This window comes from Syngnathoides biaculeatus, chromosome 6 (genome assembly GCF_019802595.1).
Source record: "Syngnathoides biaculeatus isolate LvHL_M chromosome 6, ASM1980259v1, whole genome shotgun sequence".
Lineage (NCBI taxonomy): Eukaryota > Metazoa > Chordata > Actinopteri > Syngnathiformes > Syngnathidae > Syngnathoides > Syngnathoides biaculeatus.
The window spans coordinates 32,577,742-32,592,722 of NC_084645.1; the positions used below are offsets into that span (position 1 = coordinate 32,577,742).

The 14,981-nt window shown below is 43.0% G+C and overlaps 1 protein-coding gene across 4 annotated transcripts in view; it reads left to right on the top strand.

Moving 5' to 3' along the window:
• roraa (RAR-related orphan receptor A, paralog a) overlaps positions 1–14,981 on the top strand; it is a 230,245-nt gene that overhangs the window by 193,691 nt on the left and 21,573 nt on the right. The window contains exon 1 of one of the 4 annotated variants that reach the window (XM_061822863.1): positions 3,829–3,967. The exons of the other annotated variants lie outside the window; for them this stretch is intronic. Within the exon in view, the coding sequence (XP_061678847.1) occupies positions 3,931–3,967 (37 nt within the window). The 5' untranslated portion in view covers positions 3,829–3,930. Of the gene's footprint in view, positions 1–3,828; positions 3,968–14,981 lie in introns of those variants that run through there. 4 annotated transcript variants of the gene reach the window in all.

Below are 14,981 nucleotides of genomic sequence, written 5' to 3' on the forward strand. Positions count from 1 at the left end.
CTATAAATGTGTTTTTACATCCCATTCACCGTTAAAAGGTTTTATAATGATGAGTGTTTGTTTTCTGTTATGTTTACTTACAGCAGGGGGAAAAAAAAATCATGTGGAAACTAATACGTTAACCCAGCGTCCTAAATCAGATGATGTTCAACCTCAGAGGCTCCTCTTTAGCATGAGTGTGAATCATGCCCCCGTATGAACATCTCTTTGCAACATTGGTAATATGTGCAGGCGCTTGGTCCCCTCTATAGATGTTCATATTCTTAAGCCCACTGAGTGTCTCGCCTCGGCCGGCTGTGGGAGGCGGCGATCACTTTGGACTTTGCGACCGTCACTTTAATCTCTAATGAAGGCTCGGCTCGGGCCCTCTGATGACAGAGCAGTCATAAACAGGGCTGTCAGGGGGATTGCAGCTCTAACAGTACAAATGGCAAAGAAAACCCCGGGGAGCAAGCAATGCCAGCATTATGGTCTAATTCAGCTGAAGCTTTAACAAGATGGGCTTTCACATGAGAGCGTTTGTCTACTCTGCCTTGCTTAATGCAGCATACTATCGGACGCCCCTCCGCCACCTCCTCCCTGTACGTCCATTTGAAATTAAAAGTGTGTTAGTCATATTCCCGTGTTGTCAGTATGCCAAGCGCATCCTTCAAGGAGACTGAAATAACAGCAGTCTACTCCCTACAGCGGCTGACGCTCATCTTTTTCGATGGCATTGCAAATTGGCCATAAAATGTTTGTTTCTCCATTCTGTCATATGCTCCCTTTTCATTTTACATCACCATACAAATGAAGACAATTTCAAGTCGAAAGATGTAAATGTGTGCTCAAATGATTGCGTGAAACTGATTACTGGTTGCAGCGTGTTGTGACACTTGCAGCATGCACGACAGCTGGTTAGTAATTAGAATAATCTTCTCCCTGGTAGTGATTTAGCTTTCATGATGGCAACTTACCTCAAATTGAAATTAAATTTATAGATAAATGCCTGTGCTATTGGAGCAAATTACAGCGGTGTAACTGAAAGGAGCTGAGTTGTTTATTTTGGTGGTAAAAGAGCAATCAGAGAACTCCAAACAAAGCGCTTCATGGGGGCTGTCAGATTAATGGTGTTGCCACCCGGCAGTGATGAAACAAATTATTGTGTTTCTTTCTCAGCATATCCACCTCGACTTCATCACAGTCATTACAGATAGTATATCATTATCATATCAAGTAGTCACTACAGATTGTTAAGATAATTGAAGGTTGCACAATGAGCCCCTGTGCAGCCAATAAATGTGCAGGGGGAGAAAAAAAAATCTTCACGAAGCACGGTGGGGGGAGAGTCTGCAATATCCGTCTCACAGTTAAGAAGTTCTGGGTTCAAACCTCGGCTCAGGCGCTCCTGTGCTTGCGTCGTTTTTCGCCGGCTGCTCCGGCTCCTTTCCACTTTCCCAAGAAATTTACATTCATTGAAAGATCTGTGGGTGTAAATGTTAGTGTAAATATTTTTTTCTCAATATGGGCGCTACAATTGACTGGCGACCAATCCAGGGTGGACCCTGCCTTTCACCAAATTTTGCTTGGATAGGCTACAGCACCCCAAAGACCCTAATGAGGATGAGTGCTCTAGAAGATGGATGAAAAAAACGCATTTCTATTCAACAACAGCCCTCTGAACACATAGTGTGTTCAAGTTCACTTTGGAATTTACTTGGACACTATGACATTGAATGCAATGTCAGTAGCCAGGTTGAGACAGGGTATTGGGCTGCCCTGCCTATTAACTTCTGACATCAAAATTGAGACATTTTTCCAGTTGTGTTGTCATTTATAGGATAGCTCAAAGTATAAAGTGGCTTGGAAAATTATAAAATGTTATAAAAAGAGTGATGAGAGAGATCAGGGACGAGGAGCAGGGCGAGTTTAGTTCAAATTTTAAATAGTCTTGAACTTGTTCCTCACACAGTACTGTCCTGGTATTCACCGTTAACTACCATCTTGTGCTATGTTCCAAAAAGTACCCATCTTAGTAACAAATGGGCAGAAAACAAATGTGGTTTTCTGCTATTTTATTCAAGCCATATATGTCAGAGAATCATGTAAAAATACACCACAACATCCAAAATGGTCTGCTCCTTTGTCCTGGGCCATTCTCTGTGAACCAGGAAGTAACGATGTAATCCTAACATACAGACAAACGCATCTTAAAGTTTCCGTTTTTATAGAGCGCTGCACTCAGCTTGATTTCCTTCTTGGAAAATGTTTTTTATTCTTTTGAAATTCAAATCCTTTCATAATTTGGAGTCCATTGCTAGCCCACTGCACACGCAATCAAAACAAAGATACAAACATGCATGCACATCATTTGACGGTGTTTGAAATGCGGCTGCACATGTATCGCATTGTTTTCCTCTCCACTCCTGTTGTGATGTATGGAAGCAAATCCCACAGTGATGAGGCATAGAATCTGTCATTGGGGAAGTATAAGCCTTTCATATGCACAGCAGAGATAAAAAAGCGGCCATTTTATCAGGCGAGCTGTGGCTGCAACATGCTTGTGTCCCCGGGAGCGCCTCCAGAAACATGTCCGTTAAATGACATGGCCTGCGCTCGCCAAAAAGGGACGCCCCCGTTTTGTTCCGAGCTCCAGCCTGACAATTATACCAATTACGCGAGCCGCTATGTTGACAAACAAGCGGGAGAAATCGCCTGCCCGTCGATTGGTCGTTCTGCTCCGAGCTCCCGCTGCTGTGACCTCTTTTGTAATTTAACTCGTGTGGAGGAGAATTGCAATGGGTTTTGGAGAAAAATTCCCCAAGCTCGGTGCTCTTTAGTAAAGGGGACGTGACGTTTGTGCCAAGTCAACATGCAGAGAAATGGATGCAGTGTGTCAAAAGGACAGAAGAGCGGAATCATTCTTCCTACTACCGTGGTTTGTTTTAATGTTGGTGTTTTGTCCCTAGGCCAATACATCGACAGCACGCAGGGAAATGCCGTGGGAGATTGTACAACCTCGGAGGTCTTGACCCAAAATATTGACCTTTCATGCACCTCTAAAAGTCTCTCGATCTTATAACTCTCGGGATAATGTGGAAGTTTAACAGCAGCAGGAAACTTGAGACCAGGTCGCCCTCGTTATTAAGGGGATGGGTTCCTGCGTGGTGCTGTTTTTCATTTTTTTTAACTAAAATTTTACAGAAATCACCATAGAAAATTATCAGAATATATTCATGATGGTGAGGTGTCATGTGAGGTACACCGGGATTACATTATTATTATGATATAGCGTATGCTGGAAAACCACGTTTTAGCTTTTTCAGAGCTTATCACATTGTTTCCTCTGAGCATTCTTTGAACGAGGCCCTGTGTGACTGCGTTTTGACACCTAAAACCTACAACATCGACATGGTAGATATTCCAGATTTTCTTTTTATTCTGAGAGTGGTGTTTTATTCACAGCGGCAGCAACTTGCGGGGAGATAACAATAACAAGAGCAGATTATAGTTGAACAGCGAGGTCAGGCGCTCTTCTATAAGAGAAGCCGGGGTGCTGTGGAGAGCAGCTGCATGGGTCCGCGCCATGACTGCCGTTTGTTTCTTGAATTATTGTAACGCTGAAGTCACACTCGGTGCATGTGAAGTGTCATTTCGCCCGCTGAATACACAAAGGCAGCTGCCTCTGCTGGGGCCTGAGCAAAGTGAGCACAGCTCAGTCCCTGCATGTCTCCACACACACACACACACACACACACACACCACACACACACACACACACGCCCTTGTCTTATGTAACAGAGTGTAAAGCAGGAGTTAGCAAACATCAGAGGTCAGCTGGTTATTAGGACAGTGGAAATGTACTCGTTCACTGGAACACGGTTTACACTAATGAATTTGATCGGGGGACAGTTGGCTAACAGTGCCTTTTACTCTTGTCACTAATTAATTATGATGGTTATATTCCAGGCGGGACAGTGTACTAGTGGTAAGTTTGTCTGCCTCGCAGTATTTTCCAATCTGGGCTCCTGTGTGGAATTGGCATATTCTCCCCATGTTTATGTGGGTGTTCAACAGGAACTGCGGCTTCCTGATGTATCCCAAAAACATGAAGCCTCTCAATTTCCTATTGGTTTGAATGTGAATGGTCATTTATGGTGGCGACCAGTCTGATTCTCACCCAAACTCATATCTGTGTGCGCTACGGAAAATGGAGGGATGTGTGTTTTTATAATTTTCCATGTGATATTTTAATAGTCACATAGGTCTGTTCCAATCACCTTCCTGTGGACTTTTGATTTGATTTAGCTTATGTTCTTTCACAACAAAGGTGCTAAGATTTACACCTTCACAGGACAACGACGGGCTTGAGAATCAATTAGTGTCCATTTAAATAATGTCAGGCTGCAGTGTCTCCAATGGGAGTAATGGCCCAATTCGATAATTCGACTATGGTTTTCCTCCTTCCTGTGCTGGTGTTAAAAGTTAGCAGGGTGAAATATTTTTAGATTAGCTGTCACAAAGAACGAAATGTCTAAATTGAATAAGAGCTTCCAAGACAAAATGGGGGTTTTTTTTCAAGCCAGTGACTCACCATTTTAAATGTGTGATGAATAATGTAGAGAGGAGGCAGTATGGCAGATTTGTACATGCTAGCACCACAGTGCACTTAACAAGACCATTTGTACAAAAGATTGAGCACAATATTACTTATTTTTCATTCTCCTAAATGGTAGCTTGATAAGATTTTATTTTCTTCAAAATTACAAGACTTTTCAAAGCGTCAAAAGTATGAGTACAGCGCTTCTCAAACTTTTCCCACCAAGTACCACCTGAAAATATTTAGCACTCCCAAGTGCCATCATCATGGCATTAAAATTCAGTAGTAGTTAGCCCAAGTGATTCTTAGTGGACAACTCGAGGGAGCATGTGCTAGGTGTTTCCTGGTTGTTTATGGTTGTTTACTATACCCATCTAGGATAAACAGCAAAACCAATCCTCTCTCAGACATCATGGAGTTGGTGGTGACACGTGCACATCTTGACTCACTCCTCCGCTTTTGATAAAAGAAGAAGCGCCATAACAATCAGTCAGTGAGTGAATGTGCAGTTTACAATTCATTCAAAGAGAAACGTGAATTGAAGAGACTTGGCAACCTTTTAACATGCGCCGGCGCCGAGAGTCAAGCCCCATTGTTTGGCAGCTCGCGAGGTTAAAAATAACGGTGCTCGCAGCAAATTAGACGTATCATTTGGCGTCTAAGTGAGAGATGGATCTTTGTATGGATGCTCCCGCCATGCCGTGACGGCGGGGCGATACATCACCATGTCTTTCTCATAAACTCCAAATGGAATTGTAAACAGATGAAGCAATTTCACACCACGTGCATTCCCGCTACGAGCCTCCCCACTTTTCAAGTGTAAAGCCATATAGCTGCCATGCGCATATACTCTACTGAACATTACTGTCCCGTGCACTCTCTCCACCCAGAGCACATAAATCATAATTTGGGGAGCTTGCCGGGTTATTGCTGCCGCTTAAAGTCTGCTCTCAAAGTGTTTTATGTTTTTTTGATCTGATAATAAATCTGACATTATTGCGCTCGTGCGGCGAGGACCACAGCCGAACCTGTCGCCTTTTATTATGAGAGAAATGAAACTTTATCATATTCTGCCTTTTCAGAAACAATAATTCCGCATTTTACTGACACTGTCACTGAGCTATTAGTTTAACAAAATGATTAATATTATTATAGTTGTGGTTTGTAGTGGTGTACAAGTGCACATATATTCATGACTTTGTTTCACTTCATGGAAGCTGCAGCAACAGTAGTAGACATATTGTCAATGTAGTAGCCCTCTGGCGTCGTCCAATCAAAATTGAGCATTATTATCTGGGGGGGGGGGTGTTTGCAGCCTATCCAAGCTATCTTCGGGCGAGAGGTGGGGTACACCCTGAACTGGTCGCCAACCAATCGCAGGGCACACAGAAACAAAAGACCATTCGCACTCACATTTACAATTATGGGCATTTTTGAGTCTTCAATTGACCTACCATCCGTGTTTTATTTTTTGGATTTGGGAGGAAACTGAACTACCTGGAGAAAACTCACGCAGGTACAAGGCAAACGTGTAAACTCCACACAAGCAAGGCCAGGCTCAGAACTGTGGGACACATTTGATAATCAGTCGTTAACCATACCCATTATGTTTGTAATGGAAGTGTGTCAACACCTTTTGGTGGAATGTCAAATAATTAGTTTTCCTCAGAAGGCCGAGTTCATTAAGAAAGCGAAATGCCAGGTTCTAAGTAGGAAAACATTCTGGAGAATTACCAGGAATTTATTGGAATAAAAATGTGGTTTACAATTTAGTATAATGCTGACTTCTCGTACCTTACGGTTTTGAGTTATAAGACCTCATTTGGTCCATTTTTTGCCTTGTGTTGTGAGCCACAATTTGGGATACAAGATACAATGGACCAATTGATGTAGCGATCTCTCATGTGCTCACTTAATGGTGTAATGGTACATTTGCCTGACTATGTTCATGTCCCACTTAAACTTGAATATGATGCATCTTTTTTTTTTTGCCATCTAATTACCCTCAATTCCCATTTTAATTTCCCATAACCAAAATTCCCCATCTTAATTCATACAATAATTTCCCAGAACATTTCTGGAGATTTACCAAACATGTTTAATGTTTATGTCACCTCGATAGGTTATTACGAACACATTTTCTGCTGCAGTTGATCGTTACAGAATGTATTTTGTGAATTAAATTATCGCATGCAATAATTTAATATTTTCCAGGTTTTCTAGCAAAAAAATGAAACAATAAACCGTCAAGCATGAAACGCAAAGTTGAATCCTGTATTTTCTGTACATAAAGTGGAGGGCCTTGACTTTGACTACTTGTGAGTGTGCACAAAAACTATGTGCTCCCCTTTAATGTTTGCCTCTATCAAAGTAGAGCAGCATCTTTATTTTCGTATTCGCAGGTTTTCATGATTTGGTTTTTGATGCATTTTTTGAGATTATTTTGTCCCAGTTTTCACAGGATTTCTTGGTTTTCTTACAAGTAAACTCATGACTCAGCCATTAATTTCCCAGAATCAATGGGCCATGTGCTATGCTCATGAACTCAGTCTTTCTTTGTTTCTTGTGGAGTGAACATCATCTCGTGGTTTCATTGAATTGCATTTTTGTAAATTCTGTAGCGACTTTTGAACTGGGTCACTGATGGATGGTGTATTGGTACTCATGCCGACTTTTGTGCAGACAGCGTGGGATCATTCCTGCTCAGTGATGCCTGGTGACCAGTTCAGGGTGTCATCTGCCTTTCGCCCGAAATTAGTTGAGATAGGCTCCAGCACTCCCGTTACCCTTGTGAGGATAAGCAGCTCAGGAGTTGGATATAGATGGAGGTTTCAACTAATGGCAAGACATATTCCCGAATGCAAGCTTTCGCTCAGGCATGTCGGCATCAGATATGCTGTCAAAATAAAAAGGGCATAGAAAGTGTGGTGAAACTGTTATTATGCTACCATGCTTTTATTTTAACTTGCCCAGTGTTGCCGAGCAGACCGGGAGAGTTGTTCTTACCTTTGAGTTTTTAATACAAGCTTGCATTACGGCGAGAAACGTGACAGTATTCATGTAAGAACTTGTGGCAATAGCACATTCCATATGTATTCAAGAGTTTTCAATCGAGGTAAAAGTGGTATCAAAGTTTCATTTATCAACCTCGTTAGTCATTTGTATTTGTCACATACTTGTAGACAGGCCGGATTGTCAGAGTGAACATTCGATATCAAATAGTTCTCAGACTGGAGTGTCTGTTAAGACATTAAAAGTGTAACTGTGGGGTTCTTGTGACAGAATAGTAAGTAAAACTATTTCTGTGACCTCCTCAGATTAAACGTAGGTAAGGTGTAGTGTTCGTCTTTGAATTCATTGGCAGTTTACTTTGCCACTAGAGGACGGATGGTCTTTGTTTCATGTTGTCTCACAAGGTAATCTTTTGTGTTCTTCGGCTGCTCAAGACTCGCACTCTCAATTTGTCACAAAGTGCATGCAACTGCCATTCATCCTTGACTTGTGAGATGACTTATTAGTCTGCATATTCACCCAGCACAGTGCAGCCTTGACTCAGTGTGCTTGACATTAATCATCTCTCCCTGCTTATCTGACAGCTATTGATGTGATACATGGATAAATGCAGTAGATTGATGGATTTAGAGCCCACACCATTGTTCTCATGCTGTGCATCCCTGACACGTGAGACTCATGTCTCTCATTAAAGAAAATAAAAGCTTCAGGCGTCCTCCCTGCAAAGTTGTCAAGTTAGAGTGTGCGTGCGTTTGTGTGTGTGGAAAGCTACTGCACTTGTTTCCCCTTTCTGTAATCTCCCCTTCCTCGCACAATGGATTTAGCTTGGCCTTGAATGTGTGTGTGTGTGTGTGTGTGTGTGTGTGTGTGTGTTGCGGGGGCAGTGTTAGAGTGCAAATTGCAGCTGACTGCAAACAGCAGAAGATTTAGCCTGTTAACAGAACCCTGGGCATGTGATTGAATTATACAACGGCATGAAACTATTGATTATTTGATTACCGTTCGGTCTCTGGCAGCGAAAGAGACAAGATCACAACTGTAAACAGCGCCATGCTGAATTATTGAGGCATCTTTGTGTTTTCCCCTTGGCAGTCCCTCTCACTTCACATCTAAACCACTAAAAAAAAAAAAAAAAAATCAAACCTTCAAACTGAGAGCGGCTCTTTCCACTTTGGCATTTGGCTGTGCATCTACATTTTCGTCGCTAACTATATTTGGATTCCACTGGCGTGGATTAGGAATTCTTTAGCACAAACCCACGGGATTCTCGTGAACATAAAAGACGAGACTTTTTGCATCCATGCTATACAAATAATTGCAGATTTTCGATGGAATGGAATTTCAAGTGCCCATCTATGTGGGAGAATTTTTGGCTTTGATGTACAAATGCGCAATTCTTGCGGGATTAGCACTCCAAAGTTTAGCAGTTGCTAATAACATGAGATTGCATATACACTACATGTCTAACAAGGCTGCCTTAATAAACGCAAGGATTCATTTGCGTTTTAATAATCACACATGTATTTTCAAACTCTTTAATGCCCATCTCGTTACTGCGTCTCAGCAATTGTCCTTATCCAAACAGCCTACCTGGTGCAATATAATTTTGAAGATGCATCAGTGAATGAGATTTTTCGCAATCCTATAAATGAACCTCTCCGAGTCTTCCCAAGGCTCCAACTGCATCACTCTTCTCTTTTACTGTATTTGGCTTGCAGCACTCACTGCCGCATTACCATAATCCTTGGTTCCCTTCCACAAACCACCACTGGCTAAATGAATCTATTATTTTTGCCTACAGTCGTAAAGATGCAACAAAATGCAATGTATTGCACAAGGGGAAAATAAACTTGAGATCACATTGAGATGTACATTTTCTCCATAATAGCTTGTCTCGCGCATGTCTTTGCAATCGCAGTTTGAGGAGAAAAGAGTGCACTTGACCTTCACTAATCTCATTGCGTAAGCTTCAAAGGTGATGCTTAATGCGTAATGTTGGCTCAGCTCGGTGCTTTGTTGTTGACTCTCCTCATGACCTCTGAGAACAGGCCTGGTCAGTGTGGCCTCGTCTTTTCCTCCTGCTTCCCGAAATTAAACATGTCCGAACAGAGGCAGGCACTTGCACCGCCACAGGAAACACTTTTTCATCTTCTAATGAATGTGCCTGGGGGGGTCCCGCAGGGGGCTTCGCTTCACCCCTCATTAGGCAGGGTGCTGCCTCTTCCTTCATGCTGCGGAGCAACCTCCTGAAGAGGGGCATCCCACTTCATGTGTACATCCCACGCTCCCCTGCCCGGGTGGACAAGTGGCCAGCCCCGCCCCCCAGCTCCCTCCACCCCCCTCTCCCAACCCCCGCTTGTCTCGGCCTCTCCAATCTCCTCTCATCACAACACAGCTCATGTTATTGTTATAGAGCAGAGTCCACACTCGTAATGACATTTTAATAGCCTTGTTTTGTCCACTCTGGTGTGATTTATCACTTTACACACACGCCTTCATGTCTTTTTACTGTATTGTCAAAAGTACTATTGTGCACTGCTCACGATGAAGGATGTGTGAAGAGGTGCACTTCTGGTTGACAAATGGCTCTTCTCGCCGGCCTATAGCGCAGCACAATTACATTCATGTGGAAACTATTGACAGCTCCGTGTCAGTGATGTAAAATATAAAGCAGACAATTCATGTCTTTTGTGAGGTAGTACAAAGCCAAAGAGACAGACACTGATTGTCAGCTGACTCCCAGAGCTGCTGTCTGGAACCCCAACAGGCTGGAGATCTGATTATTCCGGGGCTTTGGGGATGACTTTATGCAATCATTAATCTTAGGACTTATTTGCCAGGGATTAGCGTAGCACGGTGCGTTTCAGGGCAGTCAGACAAGGCTATTGTTCACCGAAAGGTATCAGCGTGCACGTAGGTCCTCCACTGTGAACAATGCGTGCAAGGAAGGGGAACCTTAGCTTTGTGCATGGGTGCTTCATCCTGCCACGTTTGGCAAAAAAGCAGGCACATGTTTGCAGGAATGTGCAAGGAGTCTGTGAACCTGCCGTGGCAGGAGACACTCCTTGTGTGCCCTTGTCATCTAGGAATACCTTTTAAAACAGGGTACTAGCACAGCTGAGAACAGGCAGTAAGCAGCAGTTTGTTCCTTCTTGATGTCCATTTGAAGACTTGCAGACAGACATCGGCAAAGGCCATAACAGGCCAAATGTTTTATTCAGTGGAGGATGAGCCTCAGTGCACAGAATGGTGAAATGTTAAGACATTGGACTATCTCATAGTGATTAACGAATAAAGGAAGAAAATGTTACATTGACGATGATTACATGTCCACTTTTTGTAACCTACAATTTACAGTTACCATTGAGAAGATTTTACAATTTTTCGAGGTACGAGCCATCATTTGACCCATTGGTGATCCTCACAAGCAAAAATGTTAACATACGAATGCGAGACGGTGCCTGCGAACTTATCTCACTTCAAAACAAGCAGCAGTTTGGAAGGTAGTGAAGGATTGAATGCCAAATACAGTTTCGTTTACTGTCAAATTAAACATCAAGAATAGAATCATACGTTATCTATTTGAAGCAATCACACAACTTTGCCTTTTGTATGTCTGCTGACCTAATGCGAACACAATTCAAAAAGCCATATATGAGCGAATGAAGAGCATCACAAACATGAAAGCAACAAATGTAGCCAGACAATATAATGGTACTCGCTTGCATGTACTTTTTTTTTTTCCCTCTGAGAAAAAGGACTAAAACTGCAATTTCCCAAGTCATTTGTGAAACTCTTCTTCTCACGTGTTCCTATTATACTGCCCCCTTATGGCCAAGATGTGCACTCCATAAGATGCACAACGTCAGGGCTGGAACACATTTCCATCTGCTGCCTGCATTATAAAGTGAAGTCCAAAGTATCTGGAATGAAAGGTGATATGCTAACTTTATATTCTATGTAAATGTACTGTACTTGTCTACAGACCAGGTAGAAGACATGAGCGAGACGAGAGAAACTCTCTCCAAGACTTATGCTGTGTGGAAAGGTTGACCGCTTCTAGTTTCAGCTTTATCACAGCTGGGGATCTTTTAGCAGGAGGTTCAGTATCCCAGCTAATGTAACAAGGCTCATTTGTCTCAATCACATGTCCCTGAATGTATCAGATGGCCATTGATGCCATTCATCTTCTCTCCTGCTTGCTCACTCTCTTTCAACCAATGAAGATCCTTAAGATTATCATGTAGAATGGTAGTGATATCACCAACAAAAAAAAATATTTACTTTATTTTTTTTAAGTGCTCTGTGAAAAAAAGCAAATTTGAAGGGAATCTTGTTGTATTTAACCTTCTGAGAAATATATAAAAAGTAGAAAATCAGCAGTCCGTACAGCAATCTTTGACAATCCAATGTTTTGCAATAATAAACTCATGAGCTGATCCATTAACATGTGTGCGGAGCTGAAGTCAGGTCACATGGAAACAGTGAGTCGCATCGTGGCTGCGGGCACATGCCGAGCTTCCCCCTCGGTCGGAGCAAATGGCAGCCGTGATTACTATCCGGCCAGCGCAGCCCGTCTGTGTCGTCTGGAAACATGTTTTCCTAAGGAGACCACAGAGGGACAATTACTGTCAGCTGAGATATTCAGCCTGCTCGCCATGTGTGTTCTGGCCACGTGCCTAAGACCCACTGACCCTAAGCAGCAGCATGAGATGGGACCTCCTGCATCTCTTTCCCTCTCTGTCTGCATCCACCACAACTGACTGAGCCACTCAAGTACGCACTTTGCAATGGAAAAAAAACACACACGCGCACACTTAAAAGCACATATACGTGTCACCCTTGGGCAAAGAAGAGACCATGCAGGAAATTGTACAATGTAAGTTTTGATTTTCTTTGTGCAAACCAGTAGAAATATCCTTTTTCAAAACCCCACAGCAGAGTTTTGGTTGTCTTACAGAAATGCATACTAATACAGCAATTAGAGAGGGAAGCAAGTTTTATAGCGTGGCAGTGGAGAATTCCCTCGTGAAATAGTACAAGGCCCTTTGTTATTATGTAAAGGTTTCTGCATGTAATTGCAATGGATGTTTTGAAGCATTCGTTATTTATATATTCCTGTGCATTTCCAAAGGAGCCCACGCTGCTGTCCCAACGGGGGGAGAAGCGAGTCGGAGGGGGTCGAGTGTTCGGTACACAAGCGAGGTGTCTCACTTCAGCACCGGACCACGAAATCGAGGCTTTAGGGCGGCGACTGCCTTTATAGTGCGAGGGTCACATGACGTGGGCTGAAACTTAGAAATTCAAAGGGCGGCAGCACCAGTCAATCAGTTTGCTCCTGTGTGATTTCAGCCTCACTGAGCCGGAGTTTCGGTGCATCACAATGCCTCTGCAAGCGGCGCGGCAAACAATGCACATTCAACTCTGATTTTCTGTAAGACCTGCCTGTATATATGTTTTATTAAAAAGTCATAGGAATCTATTTGTCCCAAACATTTAGGGTTTGTGGGAGAGAATATAACAGCTGTACTTCAAAACCACTTGGAACACAATTTCACAATAAAATTCCCCATAGTTAACCTTTCACATGTAAAGATAGATGTGAGAGACTTTTTACTTGAATACCATTACTCTAAAGTAACTCTGACTTGAGTACAATATTAGGCGACTCTACCCCCTTCTGTGGAAGAATATAAATAGAACTTTGTGAATCCAGGAACGGACAGGTCTGCTCGACCTTGACTCCACGCAATATAGTTTTTGGTATTTTCTTTAAGGATCTTTGGTTCTTAACACCAATCCATAGTGTAAAAATCCTAAATTTTGGGCCGTTGACCTTCTGACACATTCTAAAGTCTCACTGGAAGTCTTCCCTCAAGACTACAACCTTTTTAGCTGCAAAAAACGCCAGGCAAATCCAAAATGTCTTGAATCTTTACTACTCGTGTGTGTAACCGACCCACATACAATTTATTTTGTAGTTGGACAAAACAGACAAACCGTGCTTTTAAATCCGTACATTTGTAGAACATGCAAACTCCACACAGGCAGACCAAAGCTGCCATTTCAACCCAGAACCTTAGAGCTGTGAAGCAGATGTACTAACCACTACTTCATGATTCTGCCCATGTAAATATTTGCTCCATATTTATTTTAGTCAGCTCTTGTGGCGCTCTCTGACTAACCAGGGGCTTTGTGAATGCTGTCGACACATGGCGTTCTGCTTTCAGCGCAAACAGCGTGAGTCTCTCTCCCTGCTGGCACGCACAAACACGCGGGGCGTGTCTCCGGGGACCCGGCACACTGGTGCACCCTACTTGTCAGCAGCGTCTTAGACAAGAAGCAAGCAGAAGCGCTGTAGCTGAGGAGTGATGAGTATTTCAGCTCAGGTGGGACGAGACGGCAAGGGAGGAGAGAGGCGTGTCGCACGCAAGCTACCCTTCATCGTCTGTAAACCCTTTTGTTGTCGACCTCCTCTAGAGTGCAGCCAGTAAGGAATCTCCTCAATCTTTGCCACGACGACACGTAAATTAGCAGTGACTTGGGCTTCCGTATTCCTCCCCCTTCCTCTTACTCCTGCTAGCCCCTCGTTGAGGGTGTCAGAGTGCTGTTCAATAAAACAGTCAAGTAAACACAGAGGGAGACGTGCAGAGGGAAGCGCTGCTTTGTTGTACAGGCATCTGGCACTGGGCAGTGTTGAAATATTAATAGGCCTCACACACAAACAAACAGACAGTCATGCACGCATGAGTTCATCCAAAACGCAGCCCAGGGCAACGGCCCAGACGTTGAGTTTCAGCAAAGTCACTGCTATGAAGGGAAGCATCAAATAAAACATGTCCACAGCATGGCGGGTAATCACAGCTACATGATTGGAGGGAATTAACACGACCGAGCATACATGGGGAATGTGTCAATTATATCTTTCCTTCCTCTAATCCTTTGTGGTCTGGATATTTTGGGTAACCGCACCGTGTTCGTAGCTTGGATGAAAGCATGTTGAAATGAAGATGATGATGATGATGATGCAGAGTTCTGGGCTTCAGGTAAATTTGTCTACTGCGTTGTTTGCTTGGAGCAGGTCTGTTGGAAAATATGCCTCCAATCCATAAACAAACAATGCGTACATTTTGCCTGCGTTGCGTGCCGTCAGTGTCCTTTGCTGCTGACATTCAAATAACCTTTATTCTGCTGCATAAATAGAAATAAAATATGAGTGCGTATCAAATGACTTCATGATGCAACAAAAAGAAACGGGATTGCACTTGTCTTGTTGGGCTGGATCTGGCTGTCGTGATTATTTGTGTTCGGCAAAGAGCGACAGCTGATCCCCGCTGCCAAATGCCAAGGTTCATGCCATAAGATAAATAAATTCATATAATGATGGCTG